The sequence below is a fragment of the Salmo salar genome, chromosome 04, assembly GCF_965601325.2.
Source record: "Salmo salar chromosome 04, fSalSal1, whole genome shotgun sequence".
NCBI lineage: Eukaryota > Metazoa > Chordata > Actinopteri > Salmoniformes > Salmonidae > Salmo > Salmo salar.
Genome location: NC_138294.1, coordinates 56,757,908 through 56,783,681, shown reverse-complemented (window position 1 = coordinate 56,783,681; position 25,774 = coordinate 56,757,908). Strand labels below are relative to the sequence as shown.

At 42.1% G+C, this 25,774-nt stretch overlaps 1 protein-coding gene across 2 annotated transcripts; it reads right to left on the bottom strand.

Moving 5' to 3' along the window:
- Nucleotides 1-935: 935 nt before the first annotated feature.
- Nucleotides 936-25,175, bottom strand: LOC106603378 (cohesin subunit SA-2). 2 transcript variants are annotated; one of them, XM_014196973.3, is made up of 34 exons: nucleotides 24,927-25,174; nucleotides 22,655-22,781; nucleotides 17,513-17,591; nucleotides 17,225-17,380; nucleotides 17,020-17,116; nucleotides 16,812-16,888; nucleotides 16,498-16,702; nucleotides 16,125-16,276; nucleotides 15,670-15,743; nucleotides 15,009-15,132; nucleotides 13,758-13,856; nucleotides 13,577-13,656; nucleotides 13,345-13,452; nucleotides 13,081-13,189; nucleotides 12,871-12,988; nucleotides 12,687-12,790; nucleotides 12,411-12,503; nucleotides 12,191-12,280; nucleotides 11,851-12,054; nucleotides 11,561-11,631; nucleotides 11,361-11,448; nucleotides 11,194-11,274; nucleotides 10,965-11,057; nucleotides 7,777-7,951; nucleotides 6,839-6,978; nucleotides 6,648-6,749; nucleotides 6,394-6,542; nucleotides 6,079-6,207; nucleotides 5,176-5,384; nucleotides 4,170-4,398; nucleotides 3,209-3,319; nucleotides 2,964-3,090; nucleotides 2,790-2,867; nucleotides 936-2,554 (listed from the first exon to the last, which is right to left on the bottom strand). In XM_014196973.3, exons 2-34 carry the CDS (start codon nucleotides 22,696-22,698, stop codon nucleotides 2,531-2,533), a joined length of 3,819 nt encoding a protein of 1,272 aa, XP_014052448.2. In that variant the 5' UTR covers nucleotides 22,699-22,781; nucleotides 24,927-25,174; the 3' UTR covers nucleotides 936-2,530. The 2 variants fall into 2 exon arrangements, with proteins under 2 accessions (XP_014052448.2, XP_082830708.1); XM_082974582.1 differs by lacking the exons at nucleotides 936-2,554; nucleotides 2,790-2,867; nucleotides 2,964-3,090 and adding an exon at nucleotides 3,577-3,613 and having other exon boundaries at nucleotides 24,927-25,175.
- Nucleotides 25,176-25,774: the final 599 nt, after the last annotated feature.

Here is a 25,774-nt window from a genome sequence, read left to right as displayed (position 1 = left end):
TAGTGTAAGGATAACAAATTATGCTGTCCAGCTCCACTGGGTTGTAGGCTTTCTTGAGCTCCTCTATCACTTCAGAGCATATGACATGTGTTGAATACATGTGATGGTTATGGGATGATGGGAGCTTCTCCATTTCAGTGTATCAACAGTATTGATGCAAATTCGGGACGAAGGTCAAATCCAGTTGTCAACTTATCCCATTGCCTATCATGTCTCCATGGAGGATTTGTGTGTATGTGCATACATAGAAGTCTCACAACACCAAAAATAATCCACATCCCCATTATTGTAACATTGGCTTCCTTACTCTTTTAAAAGACTCACATTCATCCTTTAGTGATCTACATGATCACCATCCCAGCGCTGACACCAGTGTAGCAACCCCTGAGGCAGGTGATTCAAACCAGGGTCACACAACCAGTGACTATACTGCACTCTGTCCCGTAGTCATTTAATTTAATAAGTGTAAGAGAGAAATAGTAATGGCGTCTTTTTGTAGGCACTAACTCCGTCATGGTTCGTTCGACAAAGCCTATAGAGAAAATTGTGTTTTCGTATGGGTTTCAGATAAATCTGAAAATAAGGTCTGTGGTAAACAGGCTTAGGAGATCTTATACGTTTAGTTCTATAAGATAATCATCAGCTAACGTCACATTGTGAATTTTGAATCATTTATGTTATTAAAAACAACAAAGGCTTCATAATTAAAGTTAATGTCGAGTGCTATTATCTCATAAAACAAAACGGATAAGATCTCCTAAACCTGTGTTAACCTCAGACTTTATTTCCTGTGTATATTCCAAAACCCTATTCTTTCCCCATAATTTTTTCCCATAGGGATGGCTTAACAAACCAGAGGTAACTCATTTCTGGGTTTTGGGAATACAAGCTGGCGAGCTCTATAGGCCTACTAAAAACTGATAACAACACTCAAATCATCACACAATTGCAGGGGGTTTATTTTGTTCAAAAAGTTACTGTCTCCAGACATAAATACAAACCATAAATGGTACAGTGGACACTTTGTAAATAGAATAAAAAACACATATGTATATACATTTGAATATATATATATATCTATGTGTGTATACATACACATACATACAGACGTATGCACTTTCAGCAGTTCAATGCAAGGACAACAGAAAGGAAAATATCAAAATGACAGTATAACGCCTACATCAAATTTAAGTGAAACTATGCATTTAAATGATTTATTTATTGTTTAACCTTGCTACAATGTAAATAATGAAAAATATGAAACTCTGGTTTGTAGTTTCGTATTTCGATTTTGATGTGACATTTTTGCTTTTAAAAAGGAGGCTGTGTTTTAAGCTGTATAAAACTATAATTTACAATATTCATGATTACAATTTTATTCCTCCAGAAAAGCTTGTTGGGAACCTGCAAACCAACCTAATGTACATAGAGGTAAAGAAAAGTTATTCAAACAAGAATCCTTAGAAAAGACAAACAAAACCATACAAATACAAAGGTCAATTCTTATACATAACTGCACATTAGTTAGGAGGTTAATTTAAACCAGTTTACATTCCATTGAACCTTTTCCTAAATTGGATTTCAAATTAACAAAAACTGAACAAATATAAAATGAGCACCGATTCACAATATATTACACATTTTTATAACTGTATAATATGTAATTATATATTTACTTATATATAATAATATATTATGATACCATGATAGCTAATCCAAACTCTTAAATGTTGTGTTTTAGAAACATTCTATAACAAGCTTTCTCTTACAGACAACAGAGAACATTTCGACCGCTCTTTTATACAACCCCTCTGCACAGTATACTTTTGTACCACTCTTCAAAAAGTCACACAGCATTCAAATCATCAAACCTTTAAAAGCAAATCAAAATTCAAACTAAGCCTGTCAATTGGTCAAATAGCATTTGGGCATTATCAGTTCGTCAAGAGGTCTCACCTATAACACTGAAAAAAAGAGAAAGAAACTGCAGGCCACATCCATTGTTACCCACCAGAAATTCCGTTACAAAGGTCATTTCTGTACTCTCTATGAGTAATAACATGATTATAAAGTACTGATTTACATCTGATTGTCATTACAAAATATCTATAAATCAAAGTCTTCCATAAGTTAGAAAAGCAGAACAGATTAACCTTTAAAAAAATACCATGATTGGTATTTCATATTTGCGGTAAGGAGTTCCAACAATATTTGCGGTAAGGCCTTCCAACAACATGAAGACATTTCACATTTTCTCTTACTGTATACGTTTTAATATGGCTACATGCCATGCCAGATTTGATCTTTTAAAAGTATGTCAGACACTACGTATTTACATGACACAAAAACCTGCCCATTGATTGACAAAAGTAAAGGTGAAATTCAAACATGATGTCGAAAGGGCATCCATTGCTGCCTCACAAGCAAATAGTCCCATGAGCTTATCTTAAAACAGTTCTCTACAGAGAATACTTCTCGTCATCAAAAAGGTTTTCGGTAACAACACAGTGTCCTCTTCATGCAGATCAGCTTAGAACATTGAAACATTGAGAACCTAAAAAGGAAGGAAAATCCATTTTAGTTTTTAATTACTTGCTGTATATTATGGAAAAGTGAATTGAAGAATACGAGTATAGCGTTTCCATGAGCATACGTATACCAAAGACACTAACTAGGTATCTGGACTTCACATCAGCACTGCCACTATTATTGTAAATCATATTGTTTGTTGTACATCATCTTTAACAATGTAGATATCACTTTACTCTCAATAACACACCAATACCCACCGAATCATCCATGATGGAAGAAGGGTCAAAGTAGTCAGGCTTCAGCTCCGATCTCTCTCTACGATTTTTAGATGGTGGCTAAATAATAACAGCAGAGTAAGAAGAAGCACCAAAGCAGTAATATTCATAAATGCACTACTAGTGAGAAAATAAACATCATTGAGTGTATTTTACCAGATCAATATCCATAGTGTCGAAATCCATGCCCTCGTTGAGATCTTCCAAACGGTCCTCTGATGACATCATTACATCCTCTACTATTGGCTCCTCATCGTCCTCCATGAGTCCTGAACTGCGGCGGCTAGAGGGTCAAACACATGGCCACAAATAACTAAATACATTACACATGGCAGCAAATGACTATGTACTACACTGGGGTTGAAACACCACTGTGATCTGGAAGAAAAGTGCCATCTTACATTGCATGCTGCATGTGGCTCCTCATCTTGGCATACTGCATGCTGGCTCGCTCCTGCTGCTGCCGGGCCTCTGCCTGCTGTCTCTGGGCTAGCATCCAGGTCACCTGGGTACTGAAAACAGAGACAGACGCATTAATACAGACAGTCATACTTATTCAAACAAGAGGTGAACTTCAGCGGTTTCATTGGATATATCATTAATTGTGATAACATCGCATACGTAGATCAGTAACATTACAATGGCTAGGGTGTCCAATCAAAAATGCATCTTTTGAAAAAAAAGTTACCAAGAACAAAAATATATATGGAAAATTGCATCGCGTAAAAAATAGGCTGGATTCTGTGCAAAAATTAAGGCTACTGGCTACCTGACAGGCTCACTTTCCCGTTGAACTCCTCATCTTTCTTCTCGAATCCGCAGGACATAAAACAATATGGAGGTAAGATGGATATCGATATTCAGATGTGACATGTAGTATTTTCATATTTTAGAATACGCTTTTCATATTAACAAAAATTCCTGTTCATTTTAGAAGATTTCTCACAAAAACAAGCGTCTCTGAAATGTCAACGGAGCACTGAGCCTATACCTAGCCATTTATTTACAAAGCCTTTACATTTAATTCAGCTCGTGTCATGCTAATTTAGCTTTTTGTGACCCGCGGAAACAACTTTGAAGACGACCACCACAAAAAGTTAAATCCTCAAAATTTGTTATGAGAAACCTGCCCCGCTATGTCAACAGAGCTCAGTGCTTATTATCAGATGTATTAGGTTATGAAATCGGCGTTTTTGGATATAATGCTAATGAACATGAATAATCATATTTGTCTTGGTAAAACGTATTTTATAACTAACATAAGAAAGTGAAATTTAATCACCAAAGCGCATTTTCACCCACTCTGGGCAAAGATACTCATAAGAATCAAAAGGTTTTGAGCCATAGAAAGGTGTTCCATACTTGTAGTCCATGGGGGTCTGATGGTGCTGCTGGGGGGGCAGTGGTGGCTGCTGCTGCTGCTCGGATGTCATGCTGTAGACACCCATGTAACTCTCCTCCGGCCTCATTTTCTTGGGGTCCCTCAGCACAGTGGAGCTGAGATGTGGCGAGGGCATCATCACTGGCGTCTGCACATTCTGCTCCCGGTTCATCCACACAGCGTCTGTGCTGCAGCTGCTACTCTCCTCTGCTGCAATCGCAAGGGTTTCATAGGGTTTAATGAGGTTGTTATACAGTGGGCGGACTACTCACTGCTCAGATCGAGACATCTTAGCGCAGGGTCCCCCAACTGGCGGCTGATTTTATTTGGCCCCCCAAGTTTTCTGAGCAAAATATATATATATTTTTGTTGTTGGACAGACTAAAAACACTAAGAAATCAGCTCCAAGTGATCTTAATTTAAGATATCTGTTCCCAAGTATTCCCATGCATAATAGAGAGAAACGTGATTGTATACAAATGTAGACAAGGTTTGAAAGTATTATGTTTTAGTGACACATTACATCTGTTTGGGCTTCTTGCGGTCAATTTGATGCCAACAAATGATTTGTAATTATGTTCCTGCCCCTGACCATCCGCTCAAGAAGAAGAAAAAAAAAAGAATGGCCCCGCGGCTGAATTTAGTTGATGATCCCCATCTTAACGGACTTGCTTTTTAATAATGCCAACATCTCATAATGTCTAGCAAACACTTGCCTCAATTCATAAATATCTCATTTCCATTCAACAACTTATTCCCAAGTGAAAATGTAATTGATCATTTGGCTAGATTTATTGTATTGCTTGGACGGGCTTTTAGCATCTGTTTGGCCCTGATCAATGATCTGACATTGTGCTGCAGGTGCCAGATTCAGGAACACAAGGTGTTGTGTATTTCATATCACTAAACATTGAGCTTTCAGGTTAAATGCCAGTGTGTCATAGTATGTTGCCCATGCTGTTCTGTGGCTCTGTGTCGGCCCCTCACCTTCAGGCAGTTTCCTCTTCCCGGTGCTGGCTGGCTTGGCCTTCTTGCTCCTGATGCTGGAACCTCGGCTGCTGTAGCCGCTGATGACGGACATGGTGTCGTCGTCCCCTCCGGCCTGCAGGGAGTTCCTGTAGGAGATGAGGGGCAGCCAGCAGTCCTCTCGCTGCAAGGCCATCTGGAAGGTCATAAACCGCTCCAGGTAGAGGTGACTGCAGGGGACAGAGGACCACAACTCAACATCCATCATCTAGTGCAGTGGTAGTCACCAATATCTCAGAGGGAGCCACTCTTGTAAAACAAAATCACCGTGCAAGCTTCCATACCCATCGGAGGATGGGGGTTGGGAGGTCCCAAAGTCAAATTGATTCATACTTGATATTAAATAGATTTATACATGATATTTAAGATACTATTAACATGGACCATCAAGCTATTTGATTATCTGATTCTCTATTTTACGACAATTGGTGAATCTTTCGAATCTGACCTTACTGCTATTATCTCAATAAAAGTTACAGCAGAAGATGTGTCAAAACGGGTAATGGCAAATTTCAGTCTGAACGAAGTATGCTTTGGAGTGATCATCATAAAAGTATGGGAAAGTTATTTCAATATGCGCTAGAAACTGATTTTACAGCTCCGTTTGTCCCAGTTGCTAATAAGGTAACTCATGTAACCACGGTTCTATGAACTAAGCAGCACATTTAGCTGAATGAGGAAAAAACAACTAAATGTTTTTACATTATTGCCGCAAGCCGCCAATTAAGTCGCAGAGAGACGCATGTGGCTTGTGAGCCGCGCAATGACTATGGCTGATCTAGTGTAGCTGTGGTCTGTCTGGCTTCGGATAAGACAGTCACTGACTGCACATAAAAATAAGTATAACAGTTTCCTCTGACTTACACAGTCTTCTTGTCCTGACGAAGCAGTTTAGAGGAGAACTCGCTGAGAATGTCCAGGAAGGCTAGGTTGAGAGGAGGGTTTCCCTCTCCCTGCGGACTGGGCTCCTTGAAGGCAAACTCGATTCCATCCCTGCAGCAAGTGCAGCACAAGACAACATGTTTAGGAAGGAATTGATTGAAGTATTGAGCTGTAAATACTTTAACAGTTCTGGGATGTTGAGAAGCCTCAAATTAAAGCATGCCTACAGAGCTGTTAAACCTTTGGGCTTATTGATTTCTACTCAGAGGATGAGTTTTACATTTTCTGCAGGCTTACTTGTGTAACATGGCGATAGCCTCTCTGGTCTTCAGCTGATCCAGGCCAAAGGTTAACGAGAAACGTCGGGCCAGTTCTTTAATGCCGCAGAAGGACGACGACGAGCGGTCAAAGTTGCAGCCGAGGTCAGATAACATCTCATTGAAAAGCTGAAAGAGAAAAGTGTTGCAACTTTAAAATTGATCATCAAAACACTCATTGTACAAAATGAAGACAATACTTTAATTGAACGTTAATGCCTCCAAGGCTCTTACCTGCTGCAAACTCAGAATGAGGGTCTTGGCACACTGGATCTTGTCAATTTGTCTTGTTTTACTCATCGTTTCCTTGATGATATCTCCATAGTCGTTGTAGTACTAGAGAGAAAAGCACATGTAATCGATCGGGAATAGCATAACATGAATGGTTTTTTTAAGGGATAAATATTGTAGGAGGCCAGACATACCCTCATGTACTGCTTGAAGATATCAGCTCCAGTGTTCATCTCCACTACATTGTAAATTATCAGTTTGCAGTACGCTGCCAGCAGGTTACGTCTCTTGTGTAAAGCCTCGATTTTACTGGCTTCATCATCATGCTGCCCATCTGATAAAATTAAGAAAACCAAAATCACACATTCTTTTTATTATTTTTTATTTCACCTTTATTTAACCAGGTAGGCCAGTTGAGAACAAGTTCTCATTTACAACTGCGATAAGTAACTCCTTGCAAAATGTCATCATTCAGGTCTCCATATAAGGTGTTCACTTCAACTCAGAAAGAGCTCTGTTGTTTTACTACATATTTAAGATGTGTGTTCACATTAAAAGCCCTTCTCAGCTGTCTCCTTGTGTTGTGACTAGCTGCCAGGTGGGCTGAGTGGATGTCTGACTTGTGCTGCATGAGGGTGTGCTCTGTCTGGCCTGTACGGTGACTGCCTGAGGGTGGGCTCTGTCTGGCCTGTACGGTGACTGCCTGAGGGTGGGCTCTGTCTGGCCTGTACGGTGACTGCCTGAGGGTGGGCTCTGTCTGGCCTGTACGGTGACTGCCTGAGGGTGGGCTCTGTCTGGCCTGTACGGTGACTGCCTGAGGGTGGGCTCTGTCTGGCCTGTACGGTGACTGCCTGAGGGTGGGCTCTGTCTGGCCTGTACGGTGACTGCCTGAGGGTGGGCTCTGTCTGGCCTGTACGGTGACTGCCTGAGGGTGGGCTCTGTCTGGCCTGTACGGTGACTGCCTGAGGGTGGGCTCTGTCTGGCCTGTACGGTGACTGCCTGAGGGTGGGCTCTGTCTGGCCTGTACGGTGACTGCCTGAGGGTGGGCTCTGTCTGGCCTGTACGGTGACTGCCTGAGGGTGGGCTCTGTCTGGCCTGTACGGTGACAGTCTGGCAGGGGGCTGTGTCTGACCTGTGCTGTTGTTGTCATCGTCCTGGTCGATGAAGACGTGGTCCAGGATGAAGTTGAGCAGCTCGGCCTGCAGGGAGGAGTCTGGCGTGTAGATCAGAGCCTCCAGCTGCTCCCGGCTCGACGACACGATCTGGTGGCTGAAGATCATCAGGGCGTCACACAGGATGGTGAAGGCCTGGAACACAGTCAATCAATCAATCACATTTAGTTAGAAAGCCCTTTCACGTTAACAGTTGCCACACAGGGCTCAGTGTTGTCCATAAGCGCTGGCCATCGGCTAAATAGCCGATAAGACTCGTTGTAAGCTGCCTACTTTTTCCACTTGATAAATTAACTAGGCTTTTTTTCTTCATTAAAACGTTTCAATTCGCTAGTCAGAAAAGTCTGTATACCCTTCTCCCACTAAAATGAACGATATACATCTTCTAGTGATCTATGGCTAGAACAGACACCTGTCAGTAATAAAGTGGGCGATGACAGGGAAACTGCTGGTTTGTCAGTCTGCCGTCGGTCCTGCCTCTCCATACCCATGTTATTTATGTACGCTGTGGATGGCTGCAGTCAAACTTCTTTTCAGAGGATGATGCTGCTTCATCGTTTCCTGTGAGTGGATTGACACGACCCATGTAATTTAAGAGGTAATGATGAGCTGAAATCCACTTCATTATTGTTTTGTGGCGGAATCATTTATTTTCTTTGGCGTATTTCATAGGCCTATACAGCCACAGAGTCGACTAGTTTATTATTAAAGGTGTCTGACTGAATAAAGTCAATCTCCTATAAATCACAACGTAGTGATGTTCATGGTATCACATCAGGAGTAAACCAAAGATCTTGTGTTTTCCTAGGTTTCCAAGCCCACGTCGAGACTTGCCAGTGACCGTTAAAATGACTTGTCAGTGTAGCCTAGTGATGGGTTGTTCCCGAAGAAATAGCTATTTGTTTAACAGATGTCAGGTCAGCGGTAACCAACCTTTGAGTCAAGATCACTTTCGCAGTCAAAAAGCTTGCAGAGATCTACCGCTCAGATAAAATAAAAAATAAAAACATGAAAAATGTAAACCAATGCAACATTAATAAAGTCTGCAGGAATGATGTTTGTGCAGTAGGCCTATTACATTATCACAGCATATTGGCTATATGCTTGGCCTGCCAATATTGTTTTTCTCAGACCGTATTATATTTAAAAACTCGAGCTTTGAAAACAAAATAGATCAGTTGTTGTATCACTTGTGAGGCACAGCTGAGCATGAATTGAAATAAGCTGTACTTGGCACAGTGATTTGAGCTATCCGATTGGCCAGCGCAGTAGGCGCACTTGATTTAGCCACTGCTCTTCCGGGTAGGCGGAGTTCGTCCCTTCAGACAAATGAAATGGTTCAGAATGGAAACCCTTTGCCTACCCGGCGCAGAGGGTTTCTGAATCAAGTGCACCTTCTGAATCAAGTGCACCTTCTGAATCAAGTGCACCTTCTGAATCAAGCACAAAGTCAAAAAAAGAAAATTATAATAAAGGAACGCAAGCTTTTATCATTGACTTTTCTACAGAAATGTCTGGTTATCGACTAGGAATGCCGAATTGCATCAGTTAGAGAGCCGTTCATTTGGTTCCCTAACTTCCATACTGGTAGACTACTAATGCGTTTGGCGATTATCTGCAGATACATTTGGAAAACAGACAAAGATGTTGACTCCTCACTGCAGGAACAATAGGTAGTGGAGAGAGAGCCTCATTCTGGTCCAAAATATGATACAAGAAAACAGATTGAAGGCTATAAAAGCTAATCTTATGACACATGATATGGTATTATGAAATATATTAATACAGGTCTATTGATTTGATTAGTGTCGACAATGGAGTAGCCTAGTCAACTGCTGCTTTCTGTGTAGCAAAGCCCATATTTAACACCTGCTTCATTCTACAAACACCTGTAGGTTTATTCATTGGTGCCTGACTTTGTGTATTTGTGGAAAAGCACAATCTGGCGGGGGTCCAACCCCTGACAATTTTTGCATTTAAAACCATTTTCCCACAATTCTATATTGTTTCTCAGTTGGGAGCGCATGTTGACTTGACAGAACACAAACTTTTTTTCTTAGGTTTTTGCCACAAAATAATACTAAACTAGTTTCTGACTAGATTACTAATCTACCGCTTTCCCTCAAAGTCCCACCCACAGTGATTTATTGACAGGTCTGAAACCCTACTAAGTCTGTGACTCACAAATATCCTGCCCCCTCCCCTGACAATCCCACCCACAGTGATTGACTGAAAGGCCAAACTGTTAAAGGGATAGTTCACTCAAATTACAAAATGACACGTTGGTTTCCTTACCCTAAGTGTCCACAGCAGCAGAGCCAATAAAATACATAATTTGAATAACAAACATCAATGTGGCAATTCAAACTGTAAATATGACTTTCATCAAGAGAAGACAGGTTTAATGTTAAAAAAGGTTATCTTACTTAGAAAATAGTCCTGATCATAAAGGCCTAGGCGATATCCAGAACAACTAACAAACTAAACTCATACATTTTCAGTCATGTCTTTCTACTCAATACCACAACACATTTTTACCAATCTGGGAGGTAAAGTCATTAAAGTATTCAATAATTTAGCTGTGTATTTCAGATGGAATAAAGGCATTAGAAGGTAGAGATAGTTCTGAAAAATAAAATCCCAGGGGGGCATGTACCCCCGGCACCCCCCAGCCCAGAACTCCCTGGCTGGCTACTTTTTCTATTTGGCTGGCTACTCCATGTACTTAAGGGAAAACACAAAGTGCTTTATGCCTCAATCACACCGACAGCGCCATTGTGTTTGGTACAGCAGAAGTACATTCCTCTCCAATGGAACGCTGCGTTAACCTTGCAGCATTGCGTTGCAGTGGCAGGTGCAGTCCATCTGTGCGGTGCATACGCTGGAGTTATTGAACTCATGCATCAAACTGTATGTGTAGACGGCATGACAGAAATGGGAGCAGGTGATGGTGGATGTTGAACTTTTGTTGCACACATATCCAAATGATGCTACGTACCGTTTTAGGCAATGACGCTGTCGGTGTGATCGAGGCATTACAGTAATCAGCCAACACAGCAACATTTTAGCACTCACTGAATAGTGAACACACATCTTAGGGGAAAATGTGTCTAAGTCCAGCGATCCGACATGATGTAGGACAACCCACCTGCTCTTTGACGGTGGTGTTGACACTGGTGAGGTAGCTCTGGCACATCAGACAGAAAGCCCTCATCTGCTTCCTCAGGGTCACCATGTCCGCCTGGAAACACAACAGATATTCTCAGTATTCAACGCTCACTATTTCAGCAGTAAACCACATTCATCATCCAGGCATAATTGTCACTAGCATTTGTAGAAACCGGATAGTCATTAGTCATTGATAACAGTGTATTTACCTTTGTGGAGCTGCCCTCTGAAACCTTGGATAGGTGCCATAGGATGACATAGTGTGTGCACTGCATTGCATGAATGACAATCTGGGAAAGAGTATTACAAGGTAAGTGATAGTAAAGAATTGAGATTAGGTGAGTTTAAAGGGAGAACAGGGTTATGCTTTAGGTACCTGCTCAGGCATATCTCCATTCTGAAGTCCTGTGTTTAGTAGCTTATAGTTGCTGGTGAACAGGTCCCATTTAGAGAGGTCATGCGCACTGCAGAGGAGAGAAACACAATCTAGTCAGATAAGGAGTTCTGATTTATCTACCGTTCACTGGCAAATGTTTGGATTACACATTACTCGGGAAATCTTGATCAAGGCCTTACTTGTGGAATGCAGTGATCCTCTTCAGTGTGGACAGAACCTGGTAAGCATCATCCTCATCTGGTTCCTCGCCCTGAAACAACAGAGAACTGTCTAGTGAAATCCCACTCAAATGTACAGTTCCAGTCTCAATAGAACACAAGTACTACCTTACAAAATTACAATTACAAAACCCCACGAGAAATACTCTGAAGGTTCAGTGTCCTGTAGTCTTTAAATATCATTAAATCTGACGAACAGTTGTAAATCTGATCTCAAACAGTCCCTGAACCACCAAGCCATGTGAGCCCACCTCCTGTAGGAAGTCCTCCAGGAGTCTGTTGAACTTGTCCACCAGCTCGTCCAGTAGCTGGGACCTGGCGATGTCCACCCTGTTGAAGATGGTGAACTCTTCGTTGCAGAGAGCGTGGTAAGTCATGGAGCACGCCTCCAGCACGTCAGTCTCTGTGTGCTTCTCCACCACCTCCCTGATCTGACGCAGCAACGACTCCAAGTGCTGCACACAAACAGAGGGCAAAGGGATGCGAGGTCTCAAACTACATTCGGCCGCAATGGCCGTGTGAATAACTTACCGTTAACAATCTAAGGTACGGTAGGATTAGTTGAGGTCCAGGAATATAATATTCACAAACCTTTTCCAATCGACCAGTGGTGTAGATTTCCAGGTCAAAGAACTGAGGCAGCTGCAGTAAGTTGGTCACCTTCTCAGCATCAACAGAGTACTGTGAGGAAAGGATGGAGAGGGTGAGGGGAGCTACAAGATACTGAGGGTTGAGTAAGAAGTCATGGATCTGGTGGTCCCAGGGGCTGAGTTCTATATAGCAGCTGTGTGTAGATGACTTGATAACGGACCTTAGCCAACAACAGAGGCAACGCCACAGCGAAAATCTCAGTGATTCTCGTCCGGTCATCCAGCTGGGTTTTCTTCTCCTTCGCTGTCAAGACCTAGGATCATTTTTAGAAGAGCCAAATTACATCACAATCATGTTATATGAAAGGTTTTCATATAACCTCAGTCATCGGTGTGAATGTTCAAACATGGCTTCTGAGAATAGAGCCTTGAGAGCTCACTAGTACTGGAGTAGACCGCTGAGGGGCTTACATTGGTATATGCCAAGCAGCACTCACCCTCTTCCCTGTGCCCCTGCCCACTGGAGGGTGGCACTCACAGGCCTGGCGGATGGCACACAGCATGATCTCTATCAGAGCAGTCTCCTGGTGGTCAGTCAGGGCTGGACAGGGACAAACATGTTGATGAGATAAAACAGTGTGAACAAAAGTGTGTGTTTGTGAGCAAGGCGCTCCTCCTTACCCTCCTCCCCTGGCATGGGCTCATCCAGCAGCAGGCTGATCATGCTCTCCCAGTCTTTTAGCAGCTCCCCTGCACACTCCCACAGACTGTCCACCAGGTAGGCCCCGTGCTCATGGAGCTGCAAACGTTCAGAGATTTTCACAACCGAAACATGTGCCCCATGTAGGTCACTTCAAACAGACAGAGACTCTACATGGAGCCTGAACACACCTCACTCTCCAGGAAGAAGAAGACGGTGGTCTTGATGAGGTTCCCGTTGATGCTCTGCCTGCCCCTCCTGGGCATCCCCTCCTCCTCTGGACCTCGATGGCTGAAGAGCCTAAGAACAGGACAACATTGAGGTCAGGCTAAATGCTGCTGGATAACTCTCAAACTAACTTCAGTTTCTCAGCTAGGAGGCATTTCCAACCCAAATAGGGCTTTAATCACAATTCAGCTTCCACCACAGCTTCAGACAGCCAGTGTGAGACCTACTTCTTATAGAGGAACTCTCCTGCAGCCACAGCCACAGGTCGATGAGCAGAGTAGACCAGATGGTAGACACTCTCACAGTCCTCTGCTGTCAGGACCTCATCACTGCTACTGCAATGTGACAACAACAGAGACAGGGCTGTAAGGTCTCAGCGGGGTCAGCAGAGGGTCAGGGGTCATGGAGTACTGGACACGAATACATTTGCAATATTAACATGTTTTGCAGAATACTTACTGCAAGACAAGAGTCAGAAGTTTTATGGCTTGCACTGCAACATCATACTCCTTATCCAGAGTCATCGACACAATGCGGTCCTGTCAATGACAGGAAAGTCAACATCTGGCCAACCATGATGTGCGTATGTTATGTACAGGATTTCTCAGTCAGTGGTGAGATGGTTGAGTGTCTGACCTACCTTGAAGCGGCTGGTGAAAAGCTCCAGCCGAGTGTTGAGCTCCCGGTTATAGTACAGGCCCTGGAGCGCAGTCAGACACTTGAGACGCACTTCACCTTGCTGCAGTCACAGGGAGGACAATGTTGTAACCACAACGTTCAAATCTCAATGCTGTAGCTCAGTGGTTCCCAAACTGTGGGGGGGGGGGCAAGGGGTCGGCAAGGGGGGCGCGGCTTTAAACTGACTCTTGAAAGTTGTAATAGTAGAATGCACAAGGTGCAATTTGGAAATGAGGTAGTGCATCATCAGTTCCTCTTGTCATGTTAGTCATTACATACCTCTGTTGGCTTCTGAAAATATGAAATATACTTATTCATGTCACTGAGGGAGAGAAGGCAATGTGTAATGTTTATATTCTGTCCGATAATGTGATTGTTAACCATCAGGGATCCTATGGGAGGAGAAGAGACAGTCTAGTGCAAGTCAACATGACAGCCGTGAGTTGGGGAGGAGTGAGCAATTTGGGGCCGAAGTCAGGTCAGATGAAGTGAGGAAGAACAGATATCACTAAGGTTCTGTCTAGCAACAGAGATGCATTGGCTGTTCAGATGTGTAGAAGAATCAGCATAGGAGAAAGGGTTAAATATCAGTGCTTGTGTGAATATGTATTTTGTCTTATGCAGCTGTATGACCCAATGGGTGAATAAACTTGGTTTAAGCTTTACTAATCGTCTGTGAGTTTTAATAGGTTCATTTAGAACCTAACACCTTAGAGAGCTATGTATAACTTGTCAGAAATGTCCAGATCAACTGGCCCATGTCAGCTAAAGTTGTTACTGTAAATGTTTAGTCACTCAAATATCACGAATATACATTAGACATGGCAAAATATATAGATTTGCAAGACAACTAGCTTTAAAACTGCAACATTTTCTTTGCTCCTTATAAAAAAAAAAAAGTGTAGAATTGCAGGAAATAAGCTTTTAAATCTGCAAAATTCTCTCCACCAACAAGAGGGGGGTGAACAGTTTGTGTCATGAACAGTGCTTGTGCCCATAGAAATAGACGTGTTTAGGGAGGGGCGAGGGATGTTCACCAATGCTGGAAGGGGGGCCCCAAGTGAAAAAGTTTGGGAACCCCTGCTGTAGCATTTCAACTCTGATAATAAACCTACAATTGAAATACACAGTACATCTTACTTAAATACAAGAGACTGTACTGGCAATGCTTTACCACTCCCACAAATGCGATTTGACATATTGCATGGCTCACCTTGTCATGCATGGTCCATCCGACATACTTCAGATAACTGTCATTGAGAAAAGCATCGCTGTACATCTTCATCCATACCCCAATCTCCTCAATGCAAATTGCCCGGATTTCAGCTATGGCATCACTGATAAACAGAGAAGAAATGTCCAGACTTATTCACAGACCCATCATGCTCACTGGTCAATTCAATTATTTGATACCTTATGGCAGGGCAGTAAAAGAGGATTCATTAGAAAAGCTTAAGTGGTACAGCCAGAGGCAGTTTTAAAAGCCTACTTAGATCAGATATCAGTGGCACATGCTGTGCCATGATGAGCTGTTCTGCCTTAGCAACCGTTGCTGCCTGTTTAGCACAAGAGGGCGCCACAGAGCCTTGGAACAGCTCAGTGAAAGACCAGTCTGCACATCTCAGCTCCTGTATGCCTTCCATGCCACTGAAGTTGATTTCCACATTGAGAGATCGAACTCTCTGACATCTAGTGAATGCACCCACAGTTCTCTTTTTAGACCCCCTAACTTCAATAAAAATCGACGACATAAAAAACATTCAGAATATCCGCCCTAAAACAATACATAATTCTAAATATAACGCATAATCCATGACAGTTCTAATTGGATTCATTGTTCTGCATGTAGAAAGATGACAAATTACAATACATACCGATATCTGTGAACAAACACTCCTTTGAAAATCGCATTCATCATGTTTTCAATTTCGTCTTGATTTTCTTGAAGCTGAAAATAGAGACATTTAAAATAAAAAATGCCTTTAAGATTTCTAAATAGAAAGAAGTGGAGGGTGCAAAACCAACGTGAGTCGAGGAGCAACCAAAAACAAAATCATAATTGAAAAGGAAAAGGCGCATCGCTCACTCAATATTAATACTATTAAAAGTCTGACGTTCAGGACTTAATCAATGGCCTTCATCAGAAACTGGTTCTGATGAAGGCCATTAATGAAGGGCAAAAACGTTAAGCTTTTAGATGTTAAAATAAAATAATATGCTTTTAATGGTGAGCGAGCCTTTTCCTTTTGAAATATACATATTTAAATGGTCAGGTTAGAATTGTTAGGACCAGGTAACAGTTCAGGCACCATAAGAGGAACCTACTCACCTCTTTACGCTTCTGTAAAAGGAGCTCCAGCCGATCGTTGGCCCTCTTGGCCATGACCTTGTTCCTCTCTGCCTCGTACTGCCTCTGAGTGTTGTCCATGTTGATGCTCAGGTTCAGAGCCACGTTCACCAAGGCGGTCATCAACTTCATGGCTGGTAGAGACAACAACTGACTTGAGTGACATCTACTAATTAATAAGGCACTATTAATGCAGACTGGCCATCAAGTCAAGGTATATTCAACAGGCCTACATATAGACACACAGCATATCCCTCATAAAAGATAGCATTACATACATCAAGCTGGTAGTTTAACAGTGCTTTAACTGCAGCCTTCCCTCAGCCTTCCCTGTCTATGTTGTGTTAGTACGGACCTGCCAGTGTGCTGGTGTGTCTGAAGGCTCGGACCTGCGAGTCAGACAGGCCCGTGAGCAGTGAGATAACCGTGTCCATCATGTACTCGTCATAGATGATGCTGTACTGACACTGCCGCACCAGCACCCCGATAAACTCACAGAAGCTCGACTTGAACTTCTTCCACAGTGGCCCTGCCATGGTTAACGGGTAGTCCCCGCTGTCCTATTTGATCACACAGAGAGAGAGAGAAAAATTGAGAAAAACGTTTAGATTGACCCTATAGACAGAGGCATAAATAACGACGTACAGTAAGTGTACCATCAGACAGTACCTCATCAAACTCCTCAGTCATCTTCCTGATTATCTCAGAGTTTTGCATGTGCCTGAACATCTCTGCACTGACAGCACCTGTAGCAAAATCAAACAGAACAATCATAAAATCTTAGCTCGCTCAATAATCACAAGTAATGGACGCAAAATGATTTAGAAACTTCCTTCTCAGGGTTTAGTATTCGATTCAATCCACTCTGGGTGCCTACCTTTACAGCCGGAGCACTGGATGAAGAAGTTGATCAAGTCCAGGAGTGCAATATCTCGATCGTTCTTGTAAGACTCAATCCAGTCATCAACAACAGACTGAAAGAAAAGACACCCATTCACCATCACTTTAATATGAAAATACTAGTATCACCAACATGCTTTGAGAATTACATTGTCTAATAAAAAATAAAAGTTTGTACCAACCTGTGTGGCACTCTTCCCCATTTTCACCACCTCGAACAGGGTCATGTTCTCCATCCCATTCTCCTGGTGGTGGCCATTCACCCCGCCAAGGCCAGTACCCTTCGCTGCCCCACCCTTTCCCTTCTCTCCGGGGGCTTTCTTCCCCTTCTTAACAGCCTAGAACAGACAAGAATACCATGTAAAGTGTCAGTGTACATTGTGTGTGTATAAAGGTATAACAGTACGTGGCCATACCCAACCTATTATGGCTTTCTTGTGTTGATAGAGGATTTTAGATGCAAGTCTCACCTTTCCTTTCCCAAGCTTTGCATTTTTGACATCGGGGTCCTCAAGGTCTGTGTCAGAGGACAACTGTGTGTCAGCCTCCCTGTTCAGAAACCAAAATGAGGTCATAGCAACCATTCATTGAGTTCCGTGGTTGCCATGGCACTGTAAGGAAGCCTTGGCAGACAGCTCTGTAAACATTGTACACTGAACAAAAATATAAAACGCAACATGTAAAGTGTTGGTCCCATGTTTCATGAGCTGAAATAAATGACCCCAGAAATTTTCCACATGCACAAAAAGCTTATTTCTCTCAAATGTTATGCACAAATGTGTTTACATTCCTGTTAGTGAGAATTTCTCCTTTGCCAAGACAATCCATCCACCTGACAGGTGTGGCATATCAAGAAGCTGATTAAACAACATGATCATTACACAGGGGCACCTTGTGTTGTCACACAACATAATGCCACAGATGTCTCAAGTTTTGAGGGAGCGTGAAATTGGCATGCTGACTGCAGCCTACCAGATGAGCTAAATGCCTTTTATACCAGCTTCGAGGCAGAGCACCAGCTGTTCCGGACGACCGTGTGATCACGCTCTCCGTAGTCGATGTGTACAAGACCTTTAAACAGGTCAACATTCAAAAAGCTGCGGGGCCAGACGGATTACCAGGACGTGCACTCAAAGCATGTGAGGACCAACTGGAAAGTGTCTTCACTGACATTTTCAACCTCCCCCTGACCGGGTCTGTAATACATACCTACATGTTTCAAACAGACCACCATCGTCCCTGTGCCCAAGAAAGCGAAGGTAACCGGCCTAAATGATTACCGCCCCGTGGCACTCACGTCGGTAGCCATGAAGTGCTTTGAAAGGCTGGTCATGGCTCACATGAACACCACCATGCCAGAAGCTCAAGACCCAGTGCAGTTCGCATACCGCCCCAACAGATCCACCGATGACAATCTAAATTGCACTCCACACTGCCCTTCCCCACCTGGACAAAAGGAACTATGTGAGAATGCGGTTCATTGACTACAGCTCAGCGTACAACACCATAGTACCCACAAAGCACTAAGCAAAGAACCCTGGGACTAAACACATCCCTCTGCAACTGGATCCTGGACTTCCTGACGGGCCACCCCAGGTGGTAAGGGTAGGTAACAACACATCCGCCACGCTGATCCTCAACATTGGGGCCCCTTGGGGGTGCGTGCTCATTCCCCTCCTGTACACCCACGACTGAATGGCCAAGCATGACTCCAACACCATCATTAAGTTTGCCAATGACACAACAGTGGCAGGCCTGATCACCGACAATGATGAGACAGCCCATAGGGAGGAGGTCAGAGACCTGGCAGTGTGGTGCCAAGACAAAAACCTCTCCCTCAACGTGAGTAAGACAAAGGAGTTCATTGTGGACTATAGGAGAGGCAGGGCCAAACAGACCCCCATTAACATCAATGGGGCTGAAGTGGAGCGGATCGAGATCTTCAAGTTCCTTGGTGTCCACATCACCAACAAACTATCATGGTACCAACACACCAATACAGTTGTGAAGAGGGCATGACAACACCTTTTCCCCCTCAGGAGACTGTAAAGATGCGGCATGGGTCCCCAGAACCTCAAAAAGTCTATCGAGAGCATCCTGACCGGTTGCATTACTGCCTGGTTGGCAACTGCTCAGCATCTGACCGTAAGGCACTACAGAGGGTAGTGTGTAGAATGGCCGATTAATTAGGGCCGATTAATTATGGCCGATTTCAAGTTTTCATAACAATCGGAAATCGGTATTTGTGGACGCCGATTTGGACGTTTATTTTTTTTTTGACCTTTATTTAACTAGGCAAGTCAGTTAAGAACACATTCTTATTTTCAATGACGGCCTAGGAACGGTGGGTTAACTGCCTTGTTCAGGGGCAGAACGACATATTTTTACCTTGTCAGCTCAGGGATTCAATCTTGCAACCTTACGTTAACTAGTCCAACGCTCTAACCACCTGCTTTACATTGCACTCCACAAGGAGCCTGCCTGTTACGCGAATGCAGTAAGAAGCCAAGGTAAGTTGCTAGCTAGCATTAAACTTATCTTGTAAAAAACAATCAATCAATCATAATCACTAGTTAACTACACATGGTTGATGATATTACTAGTTTATCTAGCCTGTCCTACGTTGCATATAATCGCTTAGGTACACGTTGCTCCAACCATAAACATCAATGCTTTTCTTAAAATCAATACACAAGTATATATTTTTAAACCTGCATATTTAGTTAATATTGCCTGCTAACATGAATTTCTTTTAACTAGGGAAAATTTGTCACTTCTCTTGCAAACAGAGTCAGGGTATATGCAGCAGTTTGGGCCGCCTGGCTCGTTGCGAACTGTGAAGACTATTTCTTCCTAACAAAGACAGTAGACTTGGCCAAACGGGGGATGATTTAACAAAAGCGCATTTGCGAAAAAATCACAATCGTTGCACAACTGTACCTAACCATAATCATCAATGCCTTTCTTAAAATCAATACACAGAACTATATATTTTTAAATCTGCATATTTAGCTAAAAGAAATCCAGGTTAGCAGGCAATATTAACCAGGTGAAATTGTGTCATTTTGCATTCATTGCACGCAGTCAGGGTATATACAACAATTTGGGCCGCCTGGCTCGTTGCGAACTAATTTGCCAGAATTTTACGTAATTATGACATAACATTGAAGGTTGTGCAATGTAACAGGAATAACGTTTTGTTTTTCGAGATGATAGTTTCCGATTTCGACCATATTAATGACCTAAGGCTCGTATTTCTGTGTGTTATTATGTTATAATTAAGTCTATGATTTGATAGAGCAGTCTGACTGAGCGATGGTCGGCAGCAGCAGGCTCGTAAGCATTCATTCAAACAGCCCTTCGCAATGCATTGCGCTGTTTATGACTTCAAGCCTGTCAACTCCCAAGATGAGGCTGGTGTAACCGATGTGAAATGGCTAGCTAGTTAGCCGGGTGCGCGCTAATAGCGTTTCAAACGTCACTCGCTCTGAGACTTGGAGTAGTTGTTTCCCTTGTTCTACATGGGTAACGCTGCTTCGAGGGTGGCTGTTGTCGATGTCTTCCTGGTTTGAGCCCAGGTAGGAGCGAGGAGAGGGACGGAAGCTATACTGTTACACTGGCAATACTAAAGTGCCTATAAGAACATCCAATAGTCAAAGGTATATGAAATACAAATGGTATAGAGAGGAATAGTCCTATAATTCCTATAATAACTACAAATTAAAACATCTTACCTGAGAATATTGAAGACTCATGTTAAAAGGAACCACCAGCTTTCATATGTTCTCATGTTCTGAGCAAGGAACTTAAACGTTAGCTTTCTTACATGGCACATATTGCACTTTTACTTTCTTCTCCAACACTTTGTTTTTGCATTATTTAAACCAAATTGAACATGTTTCATTATTTAGTTGAGGCTAAATTGATTTTATTGATGTATTATATTAAGTTCAAATAAGTGTTCATTCAGTATTGTTGTAATTGTCATTATTACAAATAAATAAATAAAAGAAAATTGGCCGATTAATCGGTAGTGGATTTTTTTTGGCCCTCCAATAATCGGTATCGGCGTTGAAAAAAAATCATAATTGGCCGACCTCTAGTAGTGTGTATGGCCCAGTACATCACAGGGGGCCAAGCTTCCTGACATCCAGGACCTATATACTAGGCGGTGTCAGAGGAAGGCCCAAAAAATTGTCAAAGATTCCAGCCACAGAGTGTTCTCTCTGCTACCGCACCGCAAGCGGTACTGGAGCGCCAAGTCTAGGACCAAAAGGCTCCTTAACAGCTTCTACCTCCTCAAGCCATAAGACTGCTGAACAATTAACCAAATGGCCAACCGGACTATTTACATTGACACTACTCACTGTTTATTATCTATGCATAGTCACTTTACAAATTACCTCAACCAACCTGTACCCTCGCACATTGACTCAGTACCCGCAGGTAGCCTAGTGGTTAGAGTATTGGGTCAGTAACCGAAAGGTTCCTGGATCAAATCCCTGAGCTGACAAGGTAAAAATCTGTTGTTCTGCCCCTGAGCAAGGCAGTTAACCCACTGTTCCCCGGGCGCCAAAGACGTGAATGTCAATTAAGGCAGCCCCCCGCACCTCTCTGATTCAGAGGGGTTGGGTTAAATGCGGAAGACACATTTCAGTTGAAGGCATTCAGTTGTACAACTGACTAGGTATCCCCCTTTCCCTATCCCTGTATATAGCCTTGCTATTGTTATATAATTTTATTGTGTCACTTTTAGATTTTATTTTATATATTTTTTACTTTAGTTTATTTAGACATTTACTTTAGTTTATTACGTAAATATTTTCTTAACTTATTTCTTGAACTGCATTGTTGGTTAAGGGCTTGTAATTAAGTAAGGTTTATACCTGTTGTATTCGGTGCATGTGACAAATAACATTTGATTCGCAGGAACGTCCACCAAAGCTGTTGCCAGAGAATTTAATGTTAATTTCACTACCATAAGCTGCCTCCAACATTGTTTAACAGAATTTGGCAGTACATCCAACCAGCTTTACAACTGCAGACCACGTGTAACCACGCCAGCCCAGGACCTCCACATCTGGCATCTTCACCTGCAGGATTATCTGAGACCAGCCATCCGGACAGCAGATGGAGGAGTATTTCTGTCTGTAATAAAGCCCTTTTGTGGGGAAAAACTATTTCTGATTTGCTGGGCCTGGCTCCCCAGTTTGTGGGCCTGGCTCCTTCTAGGCCCACCCATTGCTGTGCCACTGGCCAGTCATGTGAAATCCATAGATTAGGGTCTAATGAATTTATTTCAATTTACTGATTTCCTTATATGAACTGTAACTCAGTAAATTCGTTGATATTCTTACATGTTGCGAACATGGGACCAACACTTTACATGTTGCATTTTTGTTCAGTATATATATATTTTATATATTAGATTTTTTTCAAGCAACTGAGATTCTGTATGAAAAGCGCTATATAAAATAAATCTATTATCATTATACACACTGAACTAGTTTGAAGGTCTATCTATGCAATACAATGCTTATTATGTTCACTGCATCTTCACCGTTTACATTTTTTTTAAATGGTGACACTTTTCACATCTAAGTTATACTTACTGAGGAAACTGAAACTCTGTGTGCAACTCCTGTGCTGCTATCATTTCTTTAACATTTTCTGGACCCAGTCTGGTAAGTATGGACTTCTCCCCTTCTCAGGATCCACCAAAATGTAGGGTAATACAACCTAGAATATATGAAAAGAAATGAGGGGTTAGTTAATTTGAGAAATCTATTGTGTTTGATAGAAGAGCTCTTCAGAGTACATACTTTGAGTGGAACACACTGCCCTCCTCTGAACAGATTTTCCTTCATGGACAGGTTTCAAACTTTCAAATGGACAAATGCAGTAACTTAAACATAGGCGTAAAACCATCATTAGACCGCTTTTGTCCAACCATGTAGACCAATTATTTTGACTCATCACATACGCTGCTGCTTATTATATCCCGTTACATAGTCACTTTACCCCTACCTATATTTTACATATCAACCTAAATTACCTTGTACCGTTGCACATCGACTCGTACTGGTACCCCGTGTATATAGCCAAGTTATTGTTCCTCATTGGGTATTATTATTATTTTTCTCTCTGCATTGTTGGAAAGGGCCCGTAAGCATTTCACTGTTAGTCTACACCTGTTGTTTACGAAGCATGTGACGAATGGAAATGTGGGCACCAACTTGCAAGCCAGCTGCAATTATAAGAAAGCTAGCTAAGCTAACTAGCTAGTTGCTACTAGAGCAGGGGTCCCCAATTAAATTCATCCGCGGGTTTATTTCTGTATCTTGATCAGGGCGCCGAAACATAATTCTAAGTAATATGTATACTGGGGCGGAAGGTAGCCTAGTGGTTAGAGCGTTGGACTTGTAACCCAAAAGGTTGCAAGATCGAATCCCCAAGCTGACAAGGTAAAAATCTGTCATTCTGCCCCTGAACAAGGCAGTTAACCCTCTGTTCCTAGGCCGTCATTGAAAATAAGAATTTGTTCTTAAAACTGGCTTGCCTAGTTAAATAAAGGTAAATAATACTGCAAATTGACTGTAAGAAGCACAAACAGATATAGTATTTGACAAAAGAATTTGAATTTCAAACCTTGATTACATTGGAATACAATACATATGCCTCTATTTTTGCGTGGGAATACTTGGGAACAGAAGTAAGATGATTTACTGGTGATTTTACAGTCTTTTAGTTTCAACAACGAATATATATATATATACACACACACACACACATTTGCTCAGAAAACTTGAGGGGCCAAATAAAATCGCCAGCTGGCCCAACTCGGCCCGCCCTTTGGGGAACCCTGATGTAGCTAGCTGGCCAGCCTAGTTCGTTGCTTTGCTAAGTAGCTTGCTAGCCAGTTATTAAAGCTAACGATGCTTCAAAATGAAAGATGAAGGCCATTCGCTAAGCTGCGTTAGCAAATTTCTTTGCAAATGAGAAGAATGAACGAACTAACTAGCTCGATACACGTCGGCTTTCCCTCCATTTTGAGGCCTGCTCCATGTAAGGCCAACAATAGACGTTCTTAAAAATACTCAATCTTTGTTCATTGGTTGATGTCGGAGAACACAAGGTTGGCTAACGTAGTCTAGCATTCTGAGGTTGTCAGAAATGTAATGGTAACAGTAAATGTAACCAAGTTAATAATTAAAAAACTAACCGACAAGTATGAAAATTGATTTGTCATACTAGCTAGCTAGACAGATTTCCAATATCTACCTAGCTACTCCCAAAAACAAGCTACATAGCTAGCTTCCGTGTAAACAATGTTCGACGTCCTCCATCTTTGCCAGCCGCTAGGTAGCGTTAGCTTGCTAACTCATTATTAGTTAGCTGGCGATCTAACTAGGTAATGGTTGACGTTAGCGTTAGATATAAACGAACACTCGCATGATGGGTTTTTGGTGAGCAAGATTAGGTAACGATTCCGACTCAAAATCAGGCAAAGTCGCTGCACACAATCGTAGAAGAGGAACATAACCTAGCTAGGTTAGCTAACTACAATAGCTAACGTTACCGTGTTATTACTACTGTTAGCGTACTAACAATAGTTAACTTCACAGCAAATATGTATCCTTGTTATAGTCAAGTGAAACGTCTATATGGTTTGATGAAAGCTGAGTTAGCTGACACGGCTAATTTGCGACGTAACCGCTACTCCAAATCCAAGTTCCTTATTGTAGCTAGCTAACATGAATTGTCCTACATATAACTAATAACGTGCTAGTGTATTCAGCATTAATAGCAACACAGCTAGCTAACGTTAGCTAGCTAGATAAAACGACAAACTGCCAGAATCGTATCCGCCATTTTACAACTTACCTCGTTGTTTGAATCAAACACTGTAATCAATCCTCAAAATAGTCCAGATGTTTCTGAAGTTGTCTCGCTCGAACTTTTATTAACTATTCAATATATACTTGGCTATTCATCACACTCGGAAATTTTTATTTGGTCGATCTGATTCCTGATCTCTGGCTACTCTTTTTTTTTTTTACTGCTAGCTAACGTAACTAGCATGGCTCAGTTTGTTGTCGATGGATTCCTGTTGCTGATGTCGCACCACCTGTCGGTGAAATTGAACACTACACTTGACCGCAACCTAATTTTCGTACAACAATCATATTGATAGAACATTGCCATAACACGTACTGTTGATTCATAAACCACTGAGAACCAGTATACACATAATGGTACAGGTTCTGCACAGCGAAAATAGGAATAGCTTTTTACGCACAGCACATGTTTTATGTACGAACCATAACAGATCATTGAATTATATTTTAAAGGGGCTTTACATCTCTAGTCTACCAGTTTCCACAACCATAAACTCCATTCTCTTACCTCTCACATAATTATACAATCATGTCAGGTTGTAGGACAGAATCAGAAATCATGTTGGACAGTATCACATTTTTTCCCCCTTAATTTCTGTTACCTGCCATGACTGAGTGAGCCCTATAATAAACAGATTTAAGTTTGCTGTGAGCCAGCCCTACACTACCTATTTAAATTATGAGGAACCAGAATCGTTCATCACCTCATACCTTGGGCATGGTTTAAATTCAGTCATTATCCTTGCTTGAAAGATTTGCAAAGCTTGTTCCAATGATAGGGAGAATGTCTCTTTCTTTACAGAACTATGAAATAATGTGGTAGATTTAAACTAG

What these genes read in the sequence shown, in the direction of transcription:
- LOC106603378 (XM_014196973.3), bottom strand. Translation starts at nt 22,698, where the DNA reads ATGATAGCAGCACAGGAGTTGCACACAGAGTTTCAGTTTCCTCA. An exon ending in TTTTACAGAAGCGTAAAGAG is followed by an intron (nt 15,744 to 16,124) that starts GTGAGTAGGTTC and finishes CTCTATTTTCAG; the next exon opens with CTTCAAGAAAATCAAGACGA. An exon ending in CGTCAGGACAAGAAGACTGT is followed by an intron (nt 5,385 to 6,078) that starts GTAAGTCAGAGG and finishes TGTCCCCTGCAG; the next exon opens with TCACCTCTACCTGGAGCGGT.